This window comes from Ctenopharyngodon idella, chromosome 10 (assembly GCF_019924925.1).
Source record: "Ctenopharyngodon idella isolate HZGC_01 chromosome 10, HZGC01, whole genome shotgun sequence".
NCBI lineage: Eukaryota > Metazoa > Chordata > Actinopteri > Cypriniformes > Xenocyprididae > Ctenopharyngodon > Ctenopharyngodon idella.
The window spans coordinates 16,498,827-16,526,675 of NC_067229.1; the positions used below are offsets into that span (position 1 = coordinate 16,498,827).

At 38.8% G+C, this 27,849-nt stretch overlaps 1 protein-coding gene across 3 annotated transcripts; it reads left to right on the forward strand.

Annotated features, from left to right (window-relative positions):
- Window positions 1-27,849, forward strand: abi3bpb (ABI family, member 3 (NESH) binding protein b). Of its 3 annotated transcripts, XM_051910885.1 has the most exons (22): window positions 2-263; window positions 6,190-6,365; window positions 9,243-9,311; window positions 9,485-9,617; window positions 10,352-10,533; window positions 10,630-10,682; window positions 12,199-12,235; window positions 13,000-13,071; window positions 13,268-13,342; window positions 15,195-15,395; window positions 16,659-16,829; window positions 17,354-17,419; window positions 20,258-20,326; window positions 20,546-20,656; window positions 20,800-20,889; window positions 21,017-21,226; window positions 21,868-21,973; window positions 22,568-22,647; window positions 24,685-24,714; window positions 25,344-25,502; window positions 25,595-25,717; window positions 26,489-27,849. In XM_051910885.1, exons 1-22 carry the CDS (start codon window positions 169-171, stop codon window positions 26,602-26,604), a joined length of 2,424 nt encoding a protein of 807 aa, XP_051766845.1. In that variant the 5' UTR covers window positions 2-168; the 3' UTR covers window positions 26,605-27,849. The 3 variants fall into 3 exon arrangements, with proteins under 3 accessions (XP_051766846.1, XP_051766845.1, XP_051766847.1); XM_051910886.1 differs by lacking the exon at window positions 15,195-15,395 and having other exon boundaries at window positions 1-263; XM_051910887.1 differs by lacking the exons at window positions 13,268-13,342; window positions 15,195-15,395 and having other exon boundaries at window positions 3-263.

Below are 27,849 nucleotides of genomic sequence, written 5' to 3' on the forward strand. Positions count from 1 at the left end.
TCCCCGGTCACTATACATCCTGGAGGACTCCTCACACTGTCTATCACTCAGCAGAGGCACACGGTGAGCTCAAGAAGTCCTGACTTGAAACCAGCTCCAGCAGAAGAACCAGCAGCAACAGACTTAGAGAAATCGGGCAGCATCCCTTCTTGATTGGAGCAGAGCACCATGGCAGGCAGCACTGTCCTTCACTTGGGCTTCCTTCTGACGCTTGCAGGAATTCTCCTCCTCGCATGCAGCTCTGCACAAAGAGTCAGAGGCAAGTTCAGCACCATGGTGCCGCATGCTCGCAATGTCATGCCCTGCAGCACAGGGGCACTCGTGTTTATTTTTTGTGATGCACCTGTTTGTGTTTGAGAATGCCATGCATTTCTGCAGTAGTTCTTGTATAATTAGGATATTAATGTGATGCTAAAAAGATTTTTTGAGGAGTAGCAGGTGTTTAACTACAGGACAAGGTTCATTATCATTAACCTATTGTATTTGCATTGCAAGGAACCCTGGACTAGTCATCAATTTTAATTTTCATTAATTATGCAATGCATTTTGCACTTGCAAGGTGCATTTGGGCATGCATGAGCAGAACTGAGTGTGTATAATGGGAATTATATGCCACAGTCAGTCCCGCATGATTATAGATGGGTCAAAGCCAAACTCTGCAAAAGGGAAAAAAATAGGATAACTGGAGCCTGAAAGGTGCTGGAAAATGAGACACTTACTTGCAATTTGTCTGGCATTGTCCAGAAACCAGCCAGGCACTTAGATTTTCTGTCTTTGCTAGTTGCAAAATGACATTTAATTTTGATAGACTAAAATTTGAAACAGAGTGATGATGGTTACCTCATGGTGTATGCAACTGGCCAAAATCACTGTTTCTTATGCATATATTCCATGAAGGTGTTTGATTGTGTGTGTTCTAGTCTAGTGCATGTGTATAGGCAGAATGAATACATTGTTCAAAGTGCATTTGTGTATGTGTCTACGTATCTTCCAACACCATCCTTCTCAGTGTTAGTATATATGTAGCGTGTATCTTTGCAAGATCTCATGCCCCCAGCATACCTGTGTGCTCAGATTAGCTACGGCATTAGTAATACAAGCTCTCGGTTCACTATCAGCGCTCGTTCATCAGCTATTAAAAACCACCTTTATCTCCGGAGGGGAAGAATGTCTGCGCTGGCTTAGTGCCCTTTCTCTTGTACTGAGCGTCATTCATCACAGTTAGTCAATCAGCCCAGCGGCGTTCTGTGTTTATATTTCGTTGGCCAACTTCGTTTCCTTATGGATGTTGACTGGACAAAAAGTCAGTTTAAATTACTGGGTGGGGATGAGTTCAACAAGTGTGAAGACATATTAAAAATATCTCATTCTTGCTGAAAAGAAACATGCTTGCCTGGTCATTCTGGTGTAGTTTGCTGGTTTTAGAGTGGTTTGGGCACTTTTCAGCTGGTATTGCTTGGAGACCACTTCTATGAAACGGCTGAACACCAGTTTGGTCAAGTTGGGAAACCAGCTAAACCACGTAGGACAAGTTTGGTCAGACTGGGGGACCAGCTAGACCATCTTAAACCAATTAAAACCAGCAAACTGTCCTAGTCTGGTTTAAGTTTTTTTTTTTTTTTTTTTTTTTTTTCCAGCATGAATGAATTTGATTGATAATTAACACCTTAAAAGGAAACAGCAGTCTGAGCTGTCTATATGTTCTCTTGGCTTTTACTTGTTACTGTACTTCGAGTTGCTGTGGGGCAAAGATGGCTTAACAACACATGTGCAGGCAGCTGTACTGTAAAAATGAGGAATAGAGGCTCACAATGCACCCTGGGAACTGTAGCCAAATGTTCTTGGGGAAAAAAGCATTGAATTTTGAACATGTTTAGGAGTGATGTTAGCAATCAAGGGTTGACTGTACGCTACTAATACTGGTTGTTAATATTAAAATGTGTCTAGATGAACACCTCCAAAAAGTCAGAACAAGACAAAGTGGATGAAAGGATTGGGGGGGGGGGTAGATGGAGCAGCTGTTGAGTGCAGAGATCAGGACTGTTGTAAATGTGCCTGAAAGACGAATGATTTGCTGAAGTCTGGGAAAACATTAGATTTACACTCCCTCCGCGCCCTCAGGTGATTTGCTTCTTCTGAAGTTTAGTGCCATTTTTAAATCATCTCCTTGGATATTTGGGTCATGTTTGTCCTCTAATGTGGTGCGAAAGGGTCTGGAGTTTTGCATAAAGACCAGATTTCTGAATTTTCCATGAAAAGTGCTGACTAAAAGGAATAGTTTACCAAAAAATGAATTTACTTATTCTAATGTCATTCCATTGACTTTTTCATCTGCAAATGAAGATATTTTGAACAATGTTTTGAACTGTTTTTGTCCATACAATGACAAAACAACTTTGGACCCAACTGAAGTTCATTGTATAGACAAAAACAAAAACAAAAAAAAAATTAAAATATTATCTTATTGTCTTCCACAGAAGAAAGAAAGACATAAAGATTTGGATGACATGAGGGTGAACTAACCCTCTAAGCTTTGGTGGTCATTCATTGTGAAGCCAACGATCACTTTTAGTTTTCTTGAATTTGCTTATTTAAAGTCTTGAACATGAAGAAAAAAAACTGAAATTGTTTGAGATTGATTTGATAAATTGGACTGATTTTGAATGCAGACTTGGCAAGAGCCTTGTGTAGCATGGCTTCAGTCCAGGAGGAATGCTGTGAATCAAACTGACCCTTCTAGAAATCAGTGTGTTTGTAAATTATGTTTCAAGTGGAAAAAGTGCCAGACGTCCAATAAAAACTGGACCGTATTCATGCAAAAGCAAAAAGCGAACCGTATCTGACAGAACACAGCTTGGGGCAGGGCTTTGGACAGGGGCTGATCAGTCTGAGCCTGGAAATCATTCAACATCAGAGCCAGGAAAGAGCATGCATGATTATGCTTGTCAGTGGTGTCAAATGAGATATACCTCCCCCCTTTGCTTCCCCTCCATATCTGTACTATTCACCGAGCCTCTGCTTTTCTGGCTTTTTAAGGTACAACATCAGATCTTTGTATTCAAAACACATTTTCATCCACTTGCAATTCAAGTGACTGTAAACAAAATTTTCAATTAACCTTTGGTGTGAAAAATACTAGTTAATCGGTGATAACTTTATTTACTTCGCAAAGTGAAGTGCACAATGTGACTTGGCTAAAAACGTATTGTTAGTCAAGTTATTCAATCCATTAGGAATGGGAAATGTTTTTTCTTTTGACGTTGAAATGTAATATAAAATTTTGGCTTTTTCATTTTGTAATAAGAATGTGTTTGTCTTCAGAGAAAACCACCAGATTTAGAGGCTTTCAAAACACTTCATGATTTGACCAGCGTGAAAAATGTGTTTGTGTTTTACTTTGCCCTTGACCACAGAGGTTAAACCATTGTCCATCCCTCCTCCACTGGTATGGTAAAACTCTTGTAACTGCAAAGCAACATTTTACGATTCTTGTCAGAGTATTTGTCTATTATATTTTGGGAATGGAAAATATCCCTCAGCTATGGCTTTTAAAACCTCTGTGGTGACAAGCATGGTGTGAACAGATAAATCAACAGCATCACTCAACCGCAAGTGTTCAGCCTGTCCGTGACTCATGGCCACAGTCTAAAGCTACACTAACATGATTTAGCAACTGAAAAAGACATCTGAAAGAATAGAACAGAAGGAACAAGACTGCACCTGCCTTTTAATTATAGTTTATCAAAGTGAGATGGTACATTGTTGTAATCTTAAAGAACATCTAAAATAGAGTTAATCTTAAAGTGCTCTCCACTGAGAAGTTTATTTTACAATGATCCCAGGGTCTTCTGTTTGGTTAACTGATTTCTACGGCCCTGCTTACACCTGGTGTTAAGATGCGTTTTGGTCGATCGGATCACAAGTGGACAACGCTAAATACAGGTGTTAACGGGATGTAAAACGTTTTGAGCTTGTCCACTTTCGACCACTTCCAGAGGTAGTCGAAAACGCATTAGACCGGATTGTGTTCGTGGTGTAGATACTCATGTGGTCGAAAATGTTCGAACAGCCGCTAAAGACCGCCTACTGACACAATAAACATTATGGGAAGCACGCTAGCCAGATGGGATTTAAACTTTGCCAGTTAAAGCCATAAGTTAGGTTTGAAGACGAAAAATGTACTAAGCACAATGTTCTCTAAACATTTCTGTTTTCTAACATGCACTTACCGTGTTCAGCGAGGTCTCACGCCTGTCAAAGCAGAAATGAAAGCTGATGCTCTCTGTATGTTTTCCCGTTGTCTCTGGTCACGGTCATAGGTAATTTACGCACGTTATTTCACCATTTGAATCAAAATTTCTGAAGAAGCACATACATTTACCCTCCCAAAGACCCTCCCCTTGAACTCATTCGAGAACTCGGACAAAAGCGGTTGAAAGTAGACAAAAAAGATGGATTAAAACACCAGGTATAGATGTGGGTATGTGTCTCTCTCGTCCACTTGTGATCTACCAAAATGCATCTTAATACCAGGTGTTAAGAAGACAAGTTACTGAATTAGCCTGTAGATTTTCCACCTTCACTTCACTGTAGGGCGATCTGAAAGGTGTCTTCTTAAACAGCTTAGAAACACAAAAAAAATATAGCTAACAAATAAAAAAATCTCATGCAGCTTATTTCCAAACAATATCAGTTTAAATTTACTTCTTTTTATCAGATTCTTCTGAAGTCATACGATAGCTTTGTGTGAGGAGCAAACCAAATTTACGTCATTATTTACTGAAAATCTTCCGCTTTGTTGAGCTGTTAACTGCAGAACTACTGCAACTAAATCAGTGAGTTGAACTCAAGGATCAATGAATAAATAGTTTTTTATTTAGTCTGTGCCTTTAAATGCACTGGTTTATCCAGTTCACAAGTTCTGGACTGACTGATTCATTCGTGAATGGATAAACTAGATCATTCAAAAGAATTGGCTCAAAATAATTATTCTTTCACTGATCCAGTTCTTGCTTTCAACTCATGGTTACAGCAGTTCTTGAGTTAACAGATAAATAAATAATGACTTAACTTTCTCACACAAAGCTGGTGTAATGCTGTTCACTGTCATATAAACCTCTTTTATGGTGCCTTTTTGGTTGTCACGCTGTTTGGAAAAGATTTGCATGAAGATTTTTTCAGAAGTTCAAATATGTTGCTCTACAGACTTCAAATGATTTTGGAGTGACATGAAGGTGAGTAAATGACAGAATTTTAATTTTTGGGTGAACTGTCCCTTTAATGAGCCTGATTAATGAGATCTCCGGTTAAGTTGGTGCTTCATTGTGACTTTGACAGATTGGGGTGATGAGCTTGACCTGCCAAGCTTGCAACTACTTATAAAGTTAAATACACACATCACTTTCCAAAAGCAGAGACCAACCAGTTTAAATCAGTTTAAGGAGGACGTTTCGTGGCCTCTTTAACTCAGCGTAATCGTTAAACAGTTCTGATTGATGGGAAAAAGGTGGAAGCGGAAAAATCTCAGCTCAGCTTGGTGGCTTATTGGATTTAGAATGGGCCTGAAACCGACTCGAAACATTTTCCATGCTGCAAATTATCCAGTGAAATGGCAGTGAAAGATGACACTGGTATAAAAGGAGGTAATTTATAATGAATTGCTTGGCACAGATGTGAAAAGATAATGATCAGATCACTTTAAATGAGTGTCTGTGTCAATGTGTGTCTGTACAAAACCTCAAAGGCTCATAACTTTGGTAAATATAATGCTGCGTAACTGTGGCGTAATATTGGAGGTCCATATGCTACTGTGCTTTGAGTGAAGTGATGAGGAGCTCAACTGTGAAAGCCATCGTCCTTGATTTACCTCGACGAATATTTTCATGGCACACACTTTTGCACTCCTCAAAAGTGTGCTCTTCCATTCCCCTTTGGCCACATAAATCAATAAACCTCATAAATTCACAAAGCCCATCCAACACATGGGAAACATAAAGTCTTACTCTTTACTCTTTAAGTAATTAATCATTTATTCATTGCAGTGTTCTGAAAGTCACTATTTTTGTGCAATTCCTCTTTACTGCCGTTGAATGTCAAACAAAGAAACACAGAGCGTTTGAAGAGTTGCAGCACTGTTTCTTAAGCCAATTAAAAGTTTTTCAAACACTACTTTTTCCTCTACGCAGTAAGAAGACAGAATATGAAGGTTCGGATCAACGCCACTGGGGATACCATAGTTTTGAAGTTTGTTCGACCCAACCCTGACATCAAACTTGAGGGTTACATCTTAGGCTATGGTTCCAGCATGTTCTCCAAACAGTTCATCCAACTTCCAGAAAATGGGGAACCCTATGAAACCGAGATTGGTAAGTAAGAGTTTGACCACAGTCAGCTGTTATTTCACTCAAGAGCCTGAAGGAAGCCCACAAAACAATCACTAATGTTGTTTTGTGGGTTAGCACAGGACTGGAGTAGTAACCACAAATGGATGATGCCTTAACCCATCAAAACCACCGTCTTGATTTGCACACCTATGTTTGCGCCAACTCTTCCATTATTTGAAAACATAAACTGTAATTGAACCCAAAATGAATGCTATTTGTTAAAGCTTTGGTAACCACAGTATTTGTCATCACAAAAAAGCCACAGATCATGTTTGACAAGGTAAAAAGGTCACATATTACTCCGAGTAAGATTAAACAGTTATTTTTTTCTGTAAAATAACTTCCTGTTGTCCATTCATCATCATTCTCCCAGAAGCTACAATACCAGAGTTCATTGTGAGGAGGTTAGGGTCAGGTCAGAGGGACCCTAAAGCTAATGTAAGTTTTTACTAAATGAGCTCACGCCAGGTGCTTCATTTTGCTTCTGTGCAGGTATAACAAAGTTCAATTGCTTGTGGCTTTATCAGTAACATATTGGTTAGTCTCAGTCTCAGGATGTCGGGGAGACGTGTGCGTCGTGTTCTTTAACGGTCCGCCTGGAAACAAATGCCGTGACGCCAAACCCCCTCGTAGAAGAAGAATGTTGTCGTGTTTACAACTGTGACAATGAGCGCTTATCAGGATCAACTAAATGCTGGATTTTCAATAGTTTGTGAAGTTCGCGGCTCCATTGTTGCAGTAAACTTGCACAACATTTTTGAATGAATTAGTTTTTAGATGCACGCCGGACTGTTATTGTAGGGACATCGACTTTACATTTTCACGCCCCTAAACATGACGCGGAACTGTGATTGGTTGCGTTACATGTCAGTCAAACATCCTCTTGGGCGGTCTTTGGCCAATAAAAGCTGAGATAGAGTCCAGACCTTATGCTTTCAGTCTGAAGATCTGGCTACGTGAGACTACATATTGGTTATCGGATGATATTAGGGATTATATTGCATAGTTATATTGTTCATGCTCATTTCCATATTTTTACATTAAGATTACCTTTCCTGTCATGTAATACTCAGTTAAAGTTAATCTTTAAAAACAATAATATTTTAACAACACTGTTAAATGTAACTTCTAGCAAATTTTAAAATGAATATCCATTTTTATAACTTACATTTATTATGCTGTGATACCTTTATTTCAGTCAAGTTAGATTGAATTTTACTAACTGCCATTTTTCAGTTTTCAGCCACAACATGAAAATAATTATCTGCTTTTGTGTAGAAGTTTAAGGTCATCCATTTATCGGTTAATGACTATAACACGAAAATAATTATTAGCGTTGTACAGAATTTTAATATTGGTCATTTATCAGTTATCTATGGAAGCTTGTTTCTGCAACCGAATAAAAAAATATAAAAAGTAATTGAGACTTTTTATCTCACAATTCTTACTTTTTTTTCTCGCAATTGCGAGTTTACATCTCGCAATTCTGACTTTTTTCAGACTTGTGTGATATAAGTCGCAATTGGGAGTTATAAAGTCAGAATTGTGTGATATAAAGTCAGAATTGTGAGTAAAAAAGTCAGAATTGTGAGATAAAAAGTCACAATTATCTTTTAAATTGTTTTATCCCTTGGCAGAAACAAGCTTTGATTCTGCTCATTAGTGTCGGACAGAAGTTTAATATCCTAGAAAACCCAATTCTGGCCACTAGTGTGGACAATAAACAACAAGCGATTTAAGATTGTAGTGGACAAGATCTCAAGAGTCAACCTCCAAGTCAAAGCCTTTGAAGTTCTCCACAATGGAAAGCACTGACGCAAGCAGAACAAAATTATACATCAATGCTTATACCCTTATCCAGAAGCTTGCAAACAAAGAATTGTTTGTTCCAAAAGGAAGGGCCTCTGAGTTTTGGCTTCTTTACCTACGCAATCCAGCATAGGAGCACACAGTCACATCATTATTCAATATTGGCCGCAGACTGAACAATCACTGCTCTAGAATTTACAGTGTGTGCTGAGATTTCAATATGATACACGTGCACAACAGATGGCCGAAAGCAGTTATTGGCATCTTCCCAACCTGACATGCCACATGCACATATACTCATAAATGTCCAGATTGTTGTGGACTTTGGTACTGGCACATTTTGTATCACCCTAATGGGCTTTTATTTTTTTGGCTAAATGAGTTTCCCTGTGTACATATTCATAACTGTTAGAAAGGAATAAATAACAAACTTATCACCCCAACAAATCAAATTTTGGCAAATGTGCTGTTTAATTCTGTTACATTGGAAACACGGATGTTTAGCAAACCTTTGTCATCACAGGGCTATAAACTGTGTGAAAAGCTTCACATTAATCAACTCGAGACATTTTACTAAACAAACCTCCACCAGAATCTTTTGGAATTGTGGGTCAGTGACAAATAAGAGTATACAAGATAAAGAAAAGATAAAAAAAAAAAAAAAAACTACATTAAATCACATGTGATACCTAACTATTATGCCATTTTTAAATTGTTGAGTTGTGTGGTCATCTGGTGTAACAAGCAAAACTAATTTCATATCTTTTAAATGTGTAAATAACTTAATCATATATTTTTTCAAGGTAAAATGTATTTTTTACAACCTAAACTAACCTCGCCATGCCATAAAAAGGTCAATTTATCTGATTTTATGAAACTTAACCTTGACACACAGTGGACGCCTGTACATTTCTTTTCTTGTTTTTTCCTTGCTTATTTCATTTATGTTGTCCGGAAGTTCATGAAAGGAACTTGCATTGCACCATGAAATTGCCCTTTTTTATGGTTTTGTTTGAACTCCTAAATAACTTGAGATACTTGCTTTCACAGATGCTGAGCCCAAGTATCTGGTGGCTGTTCAGCCCATCCCAACCAATGATGTGAAGAAGCATTGCACAGGTAGCATGCATTAAAAACAAAACAAAAAAAGTATCGAAAAATCGAAACAGTCCATGACATATATTTTGTGTAAAATATGCAACAGATGTGCTATTGAACCAGTGAGAAACATTCACTTAGCATTAGCTAGAAAACATATTCCTTTGCTAAGTTTGATTAATGGTTTAAAACAGGTAAGGTGAACCTGGACAAACCTCTTCACTTGGTGATCGATTCAGTCACGCCGACATCTGTGCTGCTATCCTGGGGAACCTACTTAAAGACACCCTACGAGGGAAACATCATGAACGACTGCTTGGAGGACGGGTGGGTTACACACACAACATCTGGATTTTACTTTTTCCTCCACCAACATATTCCATATGAGTGTCCTAAATCCCTGAGGAAGACTTAATTTACTTCACTTCATATTTAGGGACCATTTAACTTGAAAAACATGGGAAAAAAACAATAATGAAATATCATGGCACCCTGTCTCCAGTATTTAGGGGTCCCATCCTCAGAAGCCTTGCAGTGCAGTGCAGGTTTTATTCAATGTTCTCATTGCACTGACAGGATACTGGATTTGTGTCACGTAACCGAGAGAGCCATTCAATGAGTGTAATGTTTTTCTATACAGAGAAAAAAAATGTGTGGGATATGGATTCTTGCCACTGCAGGTGTAGTGTATGTCTACATGTTTAAACGCTTTTTGAGGATACAGGCACTGTTGGGACGCACTGACATACTCTCAGCCTCCCTAAATCACTCTGGTTTTCATATAGAGAAGTATGTGAACTTTTTTTCCTCTGTTAAGGGGAGACTTTTGGAAAGGCCATTGGAAATGTTGACCTGCACCAAAACAGTTGGGAGCTAAAGTCGTGTACCAGTGCTCTTTATAAACTTAACATCAGCCCCTTTGTTTAATGCCTGACCACTGTTATGGTGACAGAAAACCAGTTTATAAGTATCATTTGATGATTTATTATAACTAGCCATAACTAGGGTGTGCAAATGACTCTTGAACCTTTTGTCTACTAACCAATGTGTCTTTGAATCAGGCATTACACCATCCGCTATAGAGAAAGAAACAGGAAGTGGATTTACCAGACCTGCCCCACCTCTGATACCGTGATCGACAACCTCAAGCCCAACACACCCTACGAATTTGGTGTTCGATCCAACAAAGACGACCGTAGTGGAATGTGGAGCAAGCCAGTGATCCACAACACCAACATGGGAGGTAAAAGATACCCTAAATCATCCATTCAAAGTTATTTTGCCTGAGAAACTCAAAGATGATCAAGTCTAACTTGCATTGCCACTGTTTTGTTTTCAGACAAAAACATGCAGATAAACTACAAGCCCAACAGATCCATTGTCAAGACTTTGGTATGTAGCGTTGTTTCATAACAACTTTTATATACTATAGAGGACTGTCAAGTGTCAATTTAATGACTTTAACAGGCAAAACCACATGCCATGCACAGCTTTAAGTGTTTTTGTGATGTTGACGTTATTTAATTCAAACCATGTTCACATTCTGAGACAAAAAGATCTCACTGATCTGTGTTTTTTTTCTTCTTCTTTTTTTCCTGGCTTTGGCGCCACAAAACAACACAGCAGATCTGGTCGCAAAAATTAAATGAGAATATCATAGAGATATGAGGGTGGAACCTTTTGATTTAAGTAATAAGTAACCAACATGTGAAGTCATTTGCAACGCCCTGATAACCATCCAGAACACCATCGTAACTCACATCGCAACGCCCTGATACCACCCAGTTTTGCACCACTCACATTTTCCTCAGAAAATGTAAATACTTTAAAATAAGCAAATAATATAACGGCGTGTCTATTTACACTAAGTGCAAATAGCGTCCCTTGTTGGCAAACGCTATTTACACTAGCTCCGCCCACCAATGTCTGTTTGGGCCACTCAAGTTTTAAAAAAGACGCATGGAATTCAATGTTTTCAGTGGCGCAGCGGTAGTGAGTAAGGCTCTCAGACCGGGTTCGAATCCGCCTTTTGCCGAGTTCGCGTTTATTTTCAATAAAAATGAAAATACTGTTCTAAAAGTGGAAATAAAATGCAAACGAGTGTTCAATAATATTAAAAGTGTTTATTGGGAAGGTGTAGGGAGGGTTTTTATTCTCCCAATAAGGCAGCGTCCATTTAATAATTTTAATAAATATAGGTGCAAATAGTATCTGCTAATATAAAGTATAGATAGCATCTAATTACTATTTACTCTTATTGTAAAGAACTGATACTTTTACATGGTGTAAATAGAATCTATCGCTATTTTCACTTAGTGTAAATAGAATATCACTAAGAAAATGCTGCTATTGTCACTTGGTGTAAATAGCATCTATCGCTAGAGCAATCGTTAGTGCAAATAGCCGCTGCAATAATATAATGCTAGCACTCTATTCTCTTACTTTTTGTCCTTTTCTCTTCCATCCCTGCTGAAAAAAAGCAGTTAAAACAAGCCTGGTTTGCTGGTCTAAGCTTGCTTAAGATGGTTTAGCTGGTCTCCCACCATGCTTTAGCAAGACTGCCTTTCTTAGTTTGTTGTCCATCCTGATCTATTTATGAACTGTCATGGACATAAAGAACTGTGCCTGCGAGCAAACACTTTCTCACATACAGTATTCTCAATCTCTTGAGTCAAGAATCCAGTTGTTGGCATGTGTATGTGTGTAAGGTACTCAATCTTCTCAGTGGAGGCAGGAAATAATACATGCCTGTCAGGGCATTTCAGGAACACTTTAGACACAGTGGAGAGACCCTGATTGCAGAGTTCTTTTACATGATATGAAGACAGAATGCTGTTCTGTGTTCTTTCACTCTACACTTCGTTTTTAAAGAGGGTAGAAAAAAATGTGTGCAACCCTCTTTTTACAGGCTGGACCTCACAGCAGTCTGTTCCCACCTCGACATGGTAAGACCATCAACTACTACTTTTAAGAATTGCCCAATATGCAGTAAAGCAAACAAGATAATTCTGTCATCATTTACTCACCCTAATGACTTACTTTCTTCCATGGATCACAAAAGAAAACACTTTGTTGTTTTCCATTCAATAAAAGCATATATCGACGGCTGTCAAACTTTAAAAACAAAGCACCTTTTATCAAGTATCAAGTAGTTTCAGGGCATTTGAAGTATTCAGGTAGCTTTGTGTGAGGAACATACTGAAATTTAGGTGAACTGTGTAATTTTTGCTTCTTATGACCACAGTCTGCCATTAGTTAAACAGATAGCTCTGCCCCAAACTCACGCCACTGGTTGAGGCAGTGTTGCCATGCTGGGCAGGTTGGAATCCTCAAACAAGCAAAGCAATGTTTTGATAGTAAAGTGACAGTGTTTACTCTTTGGGAATCAAACCAACAAATGGCTTACTTGTATTTTATAATTCTCTATAGATATTATGCTGAAAAAAATATACTTTGGGGTGTTTTTTTAAGGTGTTTTTTTTATCATTTTTAAATCTTGATAGCCCTTTTTATAGCTTGACAAATCCTGGTCACTGTATGCTACATGATTACTTGCAAGTCAGAGTAAATCATGACAGATTGTTCATTTTTGGTTTAATTTTTTTCAGTCCATATGTAAAATGATCAAACTATATTCAGTACTGTTCTTTTTTTCTATCCGTTTGAAAGTGTTTTGTGTTGGTTTCTTCCTTCACAATCTTCTTTCTAGCTCTCCACAACATAAGCCAGCCAGGACTGCACAAAAACACCGGCGTTAATGGAGATCCAAAGACATCTTTTGGTAATTTTCCCTCTCACTCTTTGTATCTGCACTCTTCTTTCATACAGGGTTTTATTGCAGTCAATCGAAGTCATGCTCACAGTAAAGACATTTAATACTCTCTCCCTCTCAAGAGTCTTGTTGGGGATGCCTGCTCATTTTCTCTCTTTATTTTTTTTTTTTTTCCATTTACAAAACATTGCACTATTTCCCACAGCTCCACCAATGGGTCAGCAAGGAACTGTGGCTGCTCCAAGAGCCAATGAGCCAAAATGGCCGCAGCTCCCATTGGGTAACCGAGAGAAATTTTGTTTTGAAGTTTTGCTTATGAGCAGTCAGTTGGTAATCGCTTTGCTGGGTGTGGGCGGGGATTAAAGTCATCCGCTGTTATGATTGGCTGCATGCTGGCATGCCTTGTAAGAACGTTGAGTTAGAAAGTCCCAATCCTGCCATGATGAGGATTCCTGACCGGTCGACTCCACAGTGAGGAGGAATTGTGAGTGTAAGTTTTCCCAGGGTGCTGTGTAGCAAAAACCCCTCTGCGGTCACGCATGGTCACGCATTGGCGCGGTCTCTGTAGGCCTGCTCACGCTCCACCCATCACACCAGTCAGACTCTGTGTCCACCAATCAGCTCTCTCTCTGTCACGCTCATCTCTGCCCATTCAGTCCCCTTTCATTTCATCACCTGTCGATCACATCATAACTGTTAAAATGTTTGGTTTCTTCAGTCCCCCATCTGTTTTATTACTGTGGACATAAATGGCACTCTTATGTCTTTATTTCTGTCATTCTTTCTCTTTGTTCCTCTGTGTTACTGGGAATATTTTCCATAATATTAAGAATTAATGTTTCCAAATGAATCCCAATAAGTGATAAATACCTCAAAGTACCCCAGAATTATTCATTAATAATATATATATATATATATATATATATATATATATATATATATGTGTGTGTGTGTGTTAAAATTAGCATTAAATTATGGCACAATTAAATCTTATTCCACTAAATATAAATTATATGTATTTTATATGTTATATTTTTAATTATATGTTTTGAACATGGTAAACACCATTGTATATGCATCAGAGTACCATGGTATTATCATGTGATGCCATCATTGTACCATGGTATTGGCAGAGTAAGTTCATAGTATCATGATATCAATATTTGAGTAGTCAATCAGTTTCGGCCTGTCAGTCAGCACTCATGTACCAGATTTAATCAGTACACTATTACGATACTGTACAAAGACTGGTATCATTACATGTGTTTTTAGTATCAGCTTTTTTCATAGGTTCACTCTTTAACCTCTTTTTCTGAACCTCATCTTGTTTTTCATCTTCCATCTCTTTCTCTGATTTCCTTGACCCTTTCATTCATTTTCAGAGTCTTTGCATCTTGATCTGCTGGCCTTCGTTCAGTCTGCATGAAGTCACTGCATGTAGAGAAAGAATCAGTCCCATGGTATTAGTTCTAGCAGGGAAAGGCAGAATTCTGGGAGTCCCGCCTCCTTTCCTGTCTTCCTCTGTCTCTGAACTCTGGATAAGATAACATTACAACTCTCTCTGTGTTTTTCCACTTGGAGCCAAACTGATTATGAGACCAAATTCAATAAGTTAATTCTCAACCCCCCTTGACAAAACTGTCAAGACAAATGCTCAACGTCAGTAACAGGCACTTAAGCATCCATACCATCACAACTCGATGGGATGGAACTGAGAAACTCTTACAAACGTATTTAATATCATGGCAATTCAAACAACTACCAAACATTCTTAACAGCACTAATCTACAATCCACCCAGTTGGAAATCTTATCTTAATTTTAATCTTACTGGAAATCTAATCATGGTCTCAACAGTCAGTCCTGCTGGAAAATCCAGGCCAAACCAGTTTAAGGTGGTCCAAACAGCTGGTACAAGCTGGTCTAGATGGATTATCAGTTGTCCTACCACCTGGTGGAGCCTCGTAGGCCATGTTGGTTAACCTGTATTGAGCTGCTAGAACACTTTGGTTAAGCTGGTGAGATGGATAACCATGTTCCATCGTCAACTGGTTGACCAACTAGACCACCTTGAGCTGGAATGACTTGGCTTTTCCAGTATAAAGGGCTTATCTGCTCCTTTCTCTTAAACAGATTCAGACAGCCATGTTAGAAATGACTCCTCTCAGCTGGTGGAGATACCTCCTGTCCTTCCCCATCACCTACCCACTAAACTCTCCCGTCCTTCAGTCACCCCTACCCCCAATTCCTTACCCAGCAGTACCCGGACACCCCTACACGGACACCCTCAAACCAGGGCACCTAGTGCCACTCAGATGCCACATAGTTCCTCTGGTAATTCCTATGTTTCCTTCTTATTTTTTTAAGTTGATGGTTGACAGGTAATGAGAAAATAACATATTGCTTCAGCGATTCACTATTTACCACACAGATACTTGGGTATTTTGGCACTTACCGTTCAACCTTTGGCTAAACGTTCTACCACAGCAAACTTAGACTAAACACCAGAATATCAGACTTCAAAGCTTAATTCAATTCATTCTCCTCTTTTTTTTGGGTGGTTTTGGAGAAAAGTGATACACAGGAAATTAATGGATGTTCAAACCACGTTTCAATCAAATGCAGTAATTCGGTAACTTTAGCCACAAACAGACATTATTTCACACTCCGGCTCAATGGATTAAAGGAAGAACTGTCTCTAGTCAGTGTGAGCAAGACGGCCAGTAAAAACAGCAAGAACCGGTGACATCAGTTCACATAATCCTCTCATTTATTTGCTCTGTCAGGCAAGCTATCACAACTGTCCCATCGGTGTATATCATGTCTGTGTTATTGTCTGAAATCACAGCTTTCCTGTATCCTCTCCTACACCATGTTTTGCTTTCACAGGAATGCACTGCTGCACTTTACTGCAATCACCAACACAACAGATTTAGCCTTACTGTAGTCAGAACATTGACATTATTATTGCTAAGTTCACACATCATCCAGTTTTACTATAAACAATAATGTCTGTTTCAAGTCCTAGTACGCTGCCAACAAAGACAGTAGTTTTAGGCAATGTAGGTGTTCCTATGCAAGTTCAGTGATAGCAGGAATGTTATAATTAGGAATAATTACCAAAATGTATCAGTAAAAAAGTTAAATTTATTTATTTTTTTATGTCTATTGAAATGTTGCACTGCTACCTTAGCAACATGCTAGCATGAGACTCTAATGAAATCAATTATAAGTCAAGTTATAAGTCAAAGACACTTACGAGTGTCATTTCAGTTAGGATGGCGCCTTTATAGGCAGCAAGGCAGATCACTTGTTCTGGAATGGAGTTCATGTTATTTCCTTTTGCTGAAAGAATGTACTATACTGGTAGTTTAATTTAGCATTTGAAGATAAGAATCAACACTTAAAGAAAACCTTGACAGTACGTTGAAACACGACTAGCTAAAATGACGCCTCTCATCAGCCCACAGACAACAAAACTTTTTAACACATAGCAGCTCTTACATTATTGTACAATACCTGCCCCAGCATGCACTTCACTTCCTAGAGCCGACAAGGCATAACCAAAGCTGCTGTTGTTGTTTCTTTTTTATCTAGGTAAGAGCATCCGGAGAGACTCCATCTCTTCACTTCCACCCAAACCCAACGATTCACTCCTAACAGTGACCACCAAGAACCAGACATCACTGAGCAGATACCCTTTCACTTTCTCTAATGGCATGAGACCTTCTTCCCCCAGGCTCGGTGACTCCTCCAGAAGATATGGGGGTAAAAGACATTACTCTTACCCCTCTTACTCTAGTCTTTTTCTCTTTTTTCCCCTTTTTGTTTTGCATTTTCTTTTCTGCTTTTCTTTTATATTAGTTTTATGTATTTTAGATTTATAAAAATCTAACATGCCTAACTTAAGAAACACCAAAAATACTTTTTTTTTTTTTTTTGCATTGCGTTCTTTTGGTTGCCATTCTTTTGGGGGAGTTTCTCTTAAAGAGCCGAGTTTTCTCCTTTGAAACGTGGTGTGTGTGCAAACCAGCCATCATGCTCTGTCACACCTGACAGCTTTACTGTCAGTGAAGTATGTGTGATTTAGCCCGATGGGCATGCAGACCGCCAGCATTTGCACTAATCTGATCTTGAAAGGCCTCTCTTCCCCTCAGGCAGTTGAGCGGCCACCTATAACTCTCTATGTAAATCCCAGTTTTCTTCAGCTGCTGTGCACCTCAGCAAAAACAACATGATGCTACCTTAGTCTTCCTTTTCTCCATAACATCCACTCTTTTCCCCTCCAACAGCTAACGGTGAACACCATAAGGGACTTTCTCACCCCAAACCAGTCATGTGGTCCAGATCAAGAATGGGTAAACAGAGCCAACTTGTCCTCTGTGTGTGTTAGCCATCATTAACCTGCAGAAATTCTGTTTGTGATGTAGCCCATATGCCCATGTTGGTGTCCTTCCCATCCATAATCTCCTGCAAATTTGTGTCTGTCCATTCATCCGTCCACTCATTCACCAGTCAACCCATTTGCTCGCAAATCTGCCTGTTGTCTTCAACGTTTGTTGTCGTTTTGCAAGCTTCTGCAGATCCCATGCTGCCGCGAGCTTTGTGGTGTAATTGTCAAAGCTTTTCCCCAGATTGGTTTCTTTCATTTCTAAACCATCATGGTGCTGTAGGACATTTATTTTCAAGAGAAAAACATGTCTTTTGGAGGACACAGAAACCCACCGCAATGTCCTAAACTGTCTCATAACATTCTGTGGCTCTTTTATTTGTGCATTTCAGCAATAATGTTTGAAACTCCCTTCTGCAGAGGACTGTAGCTGCTTCTGGTTAAAGTTCATTGTGTGCATGACTACTTGCATGCTTTATTGTAGTCACGAGCTTCTATGTGGTATGAGGTCTTTTTCAATCTGCCATATTGTTTATCTGTGTAGCAAAAACAAAAAAGGCTGAAAGATTATAACATTTTTGTATTTATCCACAACCTATTAATTCACATTACAGTTATTTTAAACAAAGTAAAAAAGTCAAAATTCGTGGAAAACTTTGGAGGGGGACGTAATAAGAATGGCTTTAGCACTAAGAATTGAACTCCATTAAAGCAACTGCACGATAGAATTGATTTAGCATCTAGTTGACATACAGATCAGGTAACATCACAATAACAGCCACAAAATATGCAGTGAACTCAATTCACACAGCATATCGGTTCTGACTAGACTTGGTTTTGGAAGATGCAGCAGACTTATGCAATCTGGTGTACTTTGCAAGACTATGCAGTAGCCTACACAAACAAAACAATCCCAGGTCTGCAATAGGCTCTGCAAAGTGATGCCATCTTATAGCTTGTGCAAAAACAGTGGAATACAACAAAAAAGGATCATTTTAATTAGCACAATTTGTTGGCATGAAGCTTCTGACCAAAAGCCAGAGATTTGTGGAGATTGTTGGTGGCTTTCATTGAAGAGAGGTCTTATGGCAGATTTGTTTGAATGGCTGAAATTGTCTAGCCACTGTCATGATACCACAAGAATTTTAGATCACCCAAAACATTGGGCATCACCACCGAAATCCCTAGCTACCTCTCTGAAAATGGCTTTCCCTCTGTAAAAGTATGACATCTGTTGGTCTTTTGGTTATTTTCAGCAAAGTTTGGCTTTTTCGCCACCCAGCTTTGCAATTTTTACTCATACCACAGGGTTTAGTGAGCTGAGCTCCGTTTGATTGCCTTGAGATGAACTGAGGGTTTCACAAATGGAGCCTTGGATGTAAATTGAATTAGTTTTCCTGGGAAGGGTCCACGTACTCTTGTCTGTTTGTTTTTGGCTGTACTTCAAGAAGGGTGGTTGAAAGGTGGTTGAAGTGCCAATGGTTAGACTTCATCCATGCAATGAGAAAGAAAACAAGCAATTTTCTTTTATTTCCAATTAACTTCACAAGTGAGTTTGACCTCTCAGTTTGCTACTTACATTTAGCAAAGCATCCAAATTGCAGGTTCTCAAAAGTAAACAAGCATACTCAATTTTATTACTTAGAGTATGAGATACCCTAGTTTCCATAGATCAGGAGAAGGATTTGAAAATCACTGTTTACATCTTAGATTTCATGTCCTTATTCTGAACCACAGTGTGGTCAAATACATTTCATCTATTGTTCCATATTCTGAATGAATATACTTTGAGAAGCTTTCTGCTGTTAAAGTTGGATGTATTACTTGATTATTAGATATTAGATATTTTACTGTATAACAGAGAAGGATAACATGTTTTCATTTTAGAGTGACATATTTTAGAATATGCAGTAGGTTTTCACTTTGGCACTCTGGCTTAATAATCCTTATGTGTTGATAAACAATCTAACATCGAAGAGGTGTCGAACTCATTCAACCCCAAAAAATTTAAAAGAAAGGGATATTGTGCATTAAACTTATAAATGCCTTCTGCTTTGCTGAAAAAGCAGTTAAACCAAGCTGAGGCTGATAGTGATGTGTTCCACTGTTTTTCATGAGAATTAGTTTATGGAGAATTTTGAATGGTAACCCAAATAGGAGAGAGTTGCAGTAATCAATGTGTGAAGTAACTAGAGCATGTACAAGAATGGCTGTGGTATTGGTGTAAGAATTGACGAAGACGATTGATGTTCCGTAAATATGTGGACTGAGTGACATCAATAACTGTGTTTCAAAAGACAAGCTACTATCAATCATGACACCCAACCTCTTAACCTGAGAAGATGGGAAAGTTATGGAATTATCAATAGTCAGTGGAAAGCTGTCGATTTTTTCCAAATTGGATTTAGTGCCAACAAGAAGAACCTCAGTTTTATCAGAATTTAGCTTGAGAAAACTGCACGAGAACCAGGATTTGATCTCTTCTAAACAGTCCAAGAGGGAAGAAGAAAGTAGAGAAGAATTAGGCTAGGAGGACAAATTGAGCTGAGTGTCATTTGCATAGCAGTGGAAATAATTATCAAATTTCCTAAAAATATGACCAAGAGGTAATATGTACTATAATAAATGGGTTGTGTGGCAAAAGGAAGGGCTACTTCTGACCTCTTACTGCTTTATTTGGAGTTTTTGGTGCTTACTGCATCCTTGTTAGTTCATATATTACTGTATACAGATGAAGGAAAAGGGAGAGAAGAATACATGATTCTTGCCTGACTTCACTTCATCACTTTCACTTCCATCATTGCAGGTCCTCCAGCTGCACGCCTTCCTATTCCACCAAAAAAGCCTAATCTTGTGGGCAAGCCTGGAGGATTAGGTGGGTAAAAAGTTCATTGAATTTAAAAGTACTGTACAAACAGAAAGGTTTTGTCTACCCCAGGAGTGAAAAATGGTTTGTGAATCGTAACAACTGATGCTTAGACTACAAAAATGTGAATTAAAAATGTGTTTTGACAAGACTTTTCTGCCAATTAACACAACTTAGGAAGATATGTTTAAAACATTTGATGTATTCACTCATTTATGTACACGGCAGACAAGATAACAGACCTGAATCAGGACAAAGCTTCTATCTTGAAACCCAAGCTGCCACCTGTTACAGCAAAACCATCCAAAACAAAGACAACATCTGCTCCTGCAGTGGCAGGTTTGTCTTCATGGGCGTATTTTATAATATTCTTCAATATTCTGCTTTTTTATATTTTTACATGGTGTATAAAAATACCCTGGTGAAAACTGTTAACCATAGGTTTGATATTATTGACACTGTTCATATTTTTGGTGTCCTAGCACCCCGATTTGAGACATGGGAGAACTCTTCAGTATTCAGCTCTGTTCCTGCTTCTAAAATTGATGCCATGGGCAAAGAACGCTACATTGGTAATGAGACTTTCTTAATCACTGTAGCCATGCATGTCAAGCACTCTGAATGATGCTAATTTGAGTTTCAGAGCTGAAGCAAAGAAAATAAGTGTCTGAATTTAAACACAAATGTGTTGTTGTCCAGCTCCACATGTGGTCTATAAGACAGATAAGAAGCCAGATGAGCCCTGCTCCATCACTACCTCTCTGAGTTACTTCCCTGAGGAGGAGGGTGGAGAACAAAATGTCACCAACCCTCCAAGAACAGCCCCATCCAACCTCACTGTTGTAACCGTGGAAGGATGCCCCTCCTTCATTATTCTCGATTGGGAGAAAACCGATAATGAAACAACAGGTAGGACTGAGGAATGGATCCTCAAAGGAAACCTATAGTCTAACCCACACTAACCCACAAGTGTGATCAGTCAAACACTCACCCACAACTTTGATTGGTTGATTGATTGGTCAACTCTGATGAATCAAAAACTAACTCATGACTTAGATGAGTCAAACACTAACCCTTGTCTTTGACCGATCAAACACTAACCTTCTACTGTGATTGGTCAACTTTGATCAGTCAAACGCTAACCCTTGACTTTTATCAGTCAAATACTAACCTGCAACTGTGATTGGTCAACTTTGACCAGTCAAACACTAACCCTCAACTTTGATTGTTCAAACACTAACCCTCTACTTTGGTCAACATTCATCTGACAAACACTAACCCTCTACTTTGATCAGCATGGGTCAAACACTAAAATGCCTTTGATTGATAAAACACTAACTCTCAACTTTGATTGGTCAAACATTAACCTTCAAGTTTGATTGGTCAATTTTGATTTGTCAAACACTAGCCCTCAACTTCGATCAGTCGGTCCGTGTCAACTTTGAACTGTCAGAAACAACTGTCGGAACTCTCGACTTTGGTCCAACAATAACCCTCAACTGTGACCAGTCAGTTCTTAACCCATTTCCTTGTCATTTGCCTTTTCACAGAATATGAGGTCATCTCAACTGCTAAAGGTCCTGATGGTGAACAGGTTTCTATTCTGACCACGAACCAGACTCATACGGCTGTGGAGAACCTCAAACCAGAGAGCAGGTACAGTCGCAATGCAGAACGCTAACCTCTCTATTTAAGGCACTCTGTGGAATTTGATAGATGTATTTTAGTTGATGTGGGTGTCAAATACCAGGGGTGTTAGGACTTGCACGCATCCTGATGTCTGGACAAGGTGTTGGATGTGTGCACTGTGGTCTGGCTGTAGGGAAGCTGCCACGCTTGCTAGCTTTTTAATGAGGCTGAATATAGGCTCAAGATCTGGTGACACAATATAAACCAGGGCTTCCTATGGACTGCGTCTCGAGGCACGTGGGCCTTGATTATGTCTCTACATCACACATGGAGGATCCATTAAAAGGGGGCCACAGGATTTGAGTCCTCAGACTCTGCAGAATAAATATATCAAGTGTCAGGGCTCAGAAGACGGGAAATAAGAACCTCATTTTACTCAGAATTTGACAACAGCCCACTAGGTTTCCAATACAGAAGTCCATTTTAATAATTTTGGATTAAGCAGACTCCTTGCTTTGTCAGGAGCATAACATTAGATCTGAAATGAATATACTTAATGGTTTTATGTGGATCAAAGCAGAAATGCAATGTCACATCACCTGTGTTTTTCTTACCTTACAGTTATGAATTCAAGGTGAAGCCCAAGAATGAGCTTGGTGAAGGGCCACCCAGCGAACCAGTGTCTTTCAACACAGAGTCTGGTAATGTGTTTTCTTTTTTTATTTTATTTTATAGAATTACTTCTTAGAAGAAAAAAAAAAAAAAAAACATATTTTAACAAAATATACTCCCTGCTTATTTGAACTTTTGTCCCCCAAATCTAATTTAATTTGACCCTTTTTGGACAAGGCAAGGTTTGTGTGTGTGTGTGTGTGTGTGTGTGTGTATATATATATATATATATATATATACATATATATACACACACTGTGTAAAGACATTGGTAGATGTAAACATCTGTCACAAAGGTAGACATTGTAAACAGACTGTGTGGTTATAAATATGGGACTACTGATATAAACTTCTTACATTTTATATGTACAATAAGCAGAATAATTGCAACAAAAAGAAAAAAAAAAAAAACATGAAGCTCGCTGTGTCAGAATTCCAGTCTATCCAAAGTCCAAAGCAAGACGCAACCCATAGCAGCACCTTAAAACAACGATGTCTCAGATAGTCTGGCGTCACTGCATGGCCGATAAAAGTAAACAATAATTAAATGACTTTAGAGTGATTCATTACAAAAATGCGCATTGAACATGCTAAATATTGAAGCTTGAGAACGTGTGTGTGTGTGACGCGCTAGAACAGACCTCATTGGCTCTTGCGCATCACGCATGCACATTTGAGCTGCTTCTTTCCCTTTTAATGGCGGTTGGCTAACCTGCTTGAAGGTGCATATCGCCATACTACACAACACCTGCGTGACAGCTGACAAAAAAAGGATTGGATAGCCGATACCGATCAAAAATGCTTAATTGGCCCCGATACCGTTGAGATCAACTCCGACATCCTTACTTTTTATTTTAAAAATCTATATTTAAGTTGTGTACATTCACATTATTCAAGGTGTAAGGAATTTATTTTTTTACTTGATGGTTTGTGAGGTAATTACATTTCAGCTTTCTTAAAAAAGTTGTTTTAAAAGCATACAAAACCATGAATACAAAAAGTACATTTTTTTGGCACATGTGTTTTAAACTAGGGGAAAAAAGATTTTTCCTTTTCTTTATTGTGGACACTCTTACGTCACAGGCCCTTATAACATTTATTTCCAAGAGAATTGTGATCTTATCTTGTCATATTCATACTTTAAAATATCTGCCATTTTAATGTGAACGAGAAATCCTGGAGCTATCTGAATGTTTGTTTATTTTGGTCATAGTTAATTCATGAGTCATTGTATTCTAACCCAATCCCACTATTAACATGAAATATGTTTTAAAGTCATACATTAGGTGTAGAATGCAAATATCCCCAGGGAAGAGCTGCAAATTGCTTGTGGCTTGTGCAAGTCATCCAATATTTGTGACCTCTCCTTTATCTCTTAGAGATACAGTATATGTAATGAGTTGTTTGTCGTTAACATAATGACTCCAGCATGTCCCCATACTGTCGTAACGTTTGGCCCCATCACTGCCTGCTGATGCACCCCTGGAGTGCTGTCACACAGCCAACCTTTCCCTGCTTTACAAGCTCACTAACAACATATCATAAATAAGGAGCAAATAAAGACCCATATCATCCACATGTTTTATGGGAGGAGGCTTTAGTTTTAAACCTCGTCTGGCTTGCATAAAGAAAGAGTCTAGCAACAGAATGGAAAGCAGGGCAAAGGCAACTAGGAAGGAAAGAGAGTCCATATGTGCGATGACGGGAAAGAAATAGAGGAAAACTGAATGATGAGATTTTACCGCCAAAGCCCCTGAGGCTCAGTCTCTCCCCTATAGCTTTGGCAGATCCAGCAGGTTAGTTCATGCCAGCTGATCTCTCTTCATAAGGGAGATTCAAAATCCGCTGAAAGAGCAGTATTTTCTGCTTGTTGGAATTTATTGTACTTTTTTTTTTGCTCAAGGCACTTTGCCCACCCATGGATAGCCAATGCAGAGTTGGCCGATTTGTGTCTGTAACTTTGCTGCGGTCTACAGATCATTTTGATCGTCTCTACGACCAGGTGGCTGTAAAACAAAACCATAATTTCTGATTTCTCCTCATTTGCGCTTTGTTTTCTCTTGCAGCGGATCCACGAGTGAGCGAGAACGTCTCAGGTACGTGTTTCTTCTTTGCACCCCATTTTTCTCAGGTGACAAATTCCTATCTGTTGAATAAATGGATAATATAACAAGCAGTCCTGGTAGAGGAAAAGTAAGAAAACGAACGAGTAAAGGAGCTGTGGAGACTTCCTATGAGTTCACTTCTTCCATACCAAGTTCTCCGCCAGATAAAACATTTACCCAAGAGTGGCAAATGGATAACACCATCCTCCTCCATCCCTGTTCTCAAATAAAGGCCTTGGTTGCTTTCTTGCACTCAGTGAGTTGCAACAATGGGCCAGTTTGATATTCATCTCTCTCAATTTCTTCTTGTGTATTGTCTATTCCATACAAAATTGACAGTGTAATGAACAATGGATATAGAGAGTGAAGTCAGCCAATAGTAAGATGAGGTTATGACAGGAGCCAATGGAAACACAGACTAATGGAGCAGCCCCTCAGCTCCTAGTGTCCAGCAGGCCTTTTCTAACATGTGTATAAACAAAAAAGGGGTCTGTACTCCAGTGATCTTTTCAAAAGACCACTGAAAGAAACATTGTTTTGCTCAATCTGTGCCAGAACATAATATCTGGCCTTGTCAGTTCATAAAATAACATCTTGGAGTTTCTCGGCATGCCTTTCAGGTAAAGATGCCATTTGGACCCAGTTCCCCTTCAAAACTGACTCCTATTCGGAGTGTAACGGGAAGCAGTATGTGAAGAGGACGTGGTACCGCAAATTTGTTGGCATCCAACTCTGCAACTCCCTACGGTACAAGATCTACCTAAGCGACTCCCTCAACGGTCAGTCTTCAGAAAACAGATCCATACGTTGACTTCATTTTATGCTGGAACAGATTATAAATTGGCAGCTCGTTTCTTTCCTGTTCCTTTAGGTAAATTCTACAATATTGGAGACCAGACGGGTCATGGTGAAGACCACTGCCAGTTTGTGGACTCATTCCTGGATGGCAGAACGGGCACTCAGCTTCCTGCAGACCAGCTACCAACCAGGCCAGGTATTAGAACCGCAAGGAACCACTGATATAACGTTACTGTGCTTTTAGTTAACATAACCAATATATATATAATTATTTGCTCACCTTTTTGGCATTCCAAACACAGAACGAAACTTTCTTTTGAACCAGTTGATCAAGTTCACAAAACCCTTTATAATGATTAATTCTGAAAATGTATTGAGCCACTTCTGAACTCATTGAATCAATGATCCGTTTGCAGCAGTTAACAGCTCACTAGAGGGGAAGATCTTCAGTGAAAATTAATTTTTGCTATTCACACATCTATCGTATGACTTCTAAAAACTTGATATACTGTGATAGATATACACTGTGTAGATATTGAGATACAAGTCATATAAACCACTTTTATGAAACTTTTACCTTTGCTTCTTTGAAGCTTTAAATCTTAAGTTCCCATGCTGACTTTTGCTGCACTCACAGCATGTTGTATTTAACTTAATTATGAGATGACAACCCGTTGATGTTTTACTCAGAGCTGTTCACATCCTCAGACTCAGAATGATGAGTTTTTAATGGCACTAACACTATCAAACAGCAAAACAAACCTGCAGTGGTCAAGTGGGAGCTCTCAGAAAATGCAGAATTTACAAGTTGTAATTATGAGTCCTATGAGGACATTTTAAATTTCAGGATTCACTTAATTACGTAATTCTGATACTGCGTGAAAGAACCTATTATGGGTTTCAAACATGGGGGTGAGATAATATTTTGCTTGGCTCAAAGTCTAATGCCTTTCTTGATGATTTTCAGGTTTCTACAGAGCAATGAGACAAGAGCCAGTCCACTTTGGCCAGATAGGTGGAAACTCCCACATCACCTACGTTGCGTGGTACGAGTGCGGTACGCCAATCCCAGGGAAATGGTAGAACCATGCGGAACCCTGAAGAGCAACTCTCATCGGTTGGGGTTGGTGCCTGCTAATGTCAGATGACAGGCTTTTTTTTTTTTTTTTTTTTTTTTTTTACTGTTTTCCCCCCACCAATGATGGTGGATTCGGTCACTCCTCAGCCTCAGTTCGTACCATGTATAATAGTGTACAGGATCAAAGAGTCAGGGAATACTTTTGAGGGCATTTGTGACATGTAATAGCAAAACAATGCCTTGTCTTTTTATTTATCGCACAGTAACTAGAACAAAGGTAAAAAAAAAAATAATAATAATAATATTTCATTAAGAGAAAACACTTCGAATACATTGAAGTGATGAACATAAAAAAGAAAGGTAAAAAATACTTGTTTAAATATTGGGAAGCTGGCTCCCTGAAACTATTTTGATATTTTGTGTAATATTATTTATCAAAGTTTGTGGTTTCTTCACTGGCTTTCTTCCAGTGAGAAAGAGCCGGGCTTTTATTAAGCGCTTTAAAGACAGCCTGGGCTTTTGTCTACCACCAGAGGCAGCTGTATTAGTTTAGGTCTCTGATATGTCAGATGATATGTATAGCTGGGACTCTTTGCTATGTTGCTTTTACAAACACATTGTACTGGCTCAACAAGTCAGATTACCCACACTAGAATAGAAAGAATGGACTCAAGACGATGGCACGTCTATGTTTACAATGGGTTGGGATGAACATAATCACTTTCTTTACACGCGGGCACACATCTACACTCACAAAACATGCAAATTCTTGTTCACACAGATGCTTTGTACCATGGCTGTAGTCTTCCAATGTATGTCCTGGTATATTTGATGGTTCTAGATTGTAAGGATGACCTTACACTTGCAATTTGCACAGCACAAATGTATTTATATGTATATGGAGAGAGTATTTTTTCAGGAAACCTATGAGAGAATTAAAAAATCCTTTCCCCTTAAGCTTGTGAAACATGAAACAAGTTTTTTTTTTTTTTTTTTTTGAGTGTTAACCCACTGAATACATTCAAGGAGTCTTGAAGAACTTAATACTTCAAGAAGAGCTTGTCTGGGTCCCATATTTTGTACAGTTTTGTCCCTGCCAATCCCTTGGCAGAGTTTCTCTGGCTTATCCGTATTTTCATGGAATATGTTTGTAAGATGAAATTGATGTTTGTTGTTGTTGTTCTGGATTTGTTTTCTCCTGTATGTATTTTACAATAATAAAAAACAGAATTTTTTGTTTCTTTTTTAAA

Excerpts from the sequence above, each read along its gene's own strand:
- abi3bpb (XM_051910885.1), top strand. The coding sequence starts at position 169 with ATGGCAGGCAGCACTGTCCTTCACTTGGGCTTCCTTCTGACGCTTGCA. Across the intron at positions 9,312-9,484 it reads TGTGAAGAAGCATTGCACAG|GTAAGGTGAACCTGGACAAA; the intron begins GTAGCATGCATT and ends GGTTTAAAACAG. Across the intron at positions 22,648-24,684 it reads GTCTTTCAACACAGAGTCTG|CGGATCCACGAGTGAGCGAG; the intron begins GTAATGTGTTTT and ends TTTCTCTTGCAG.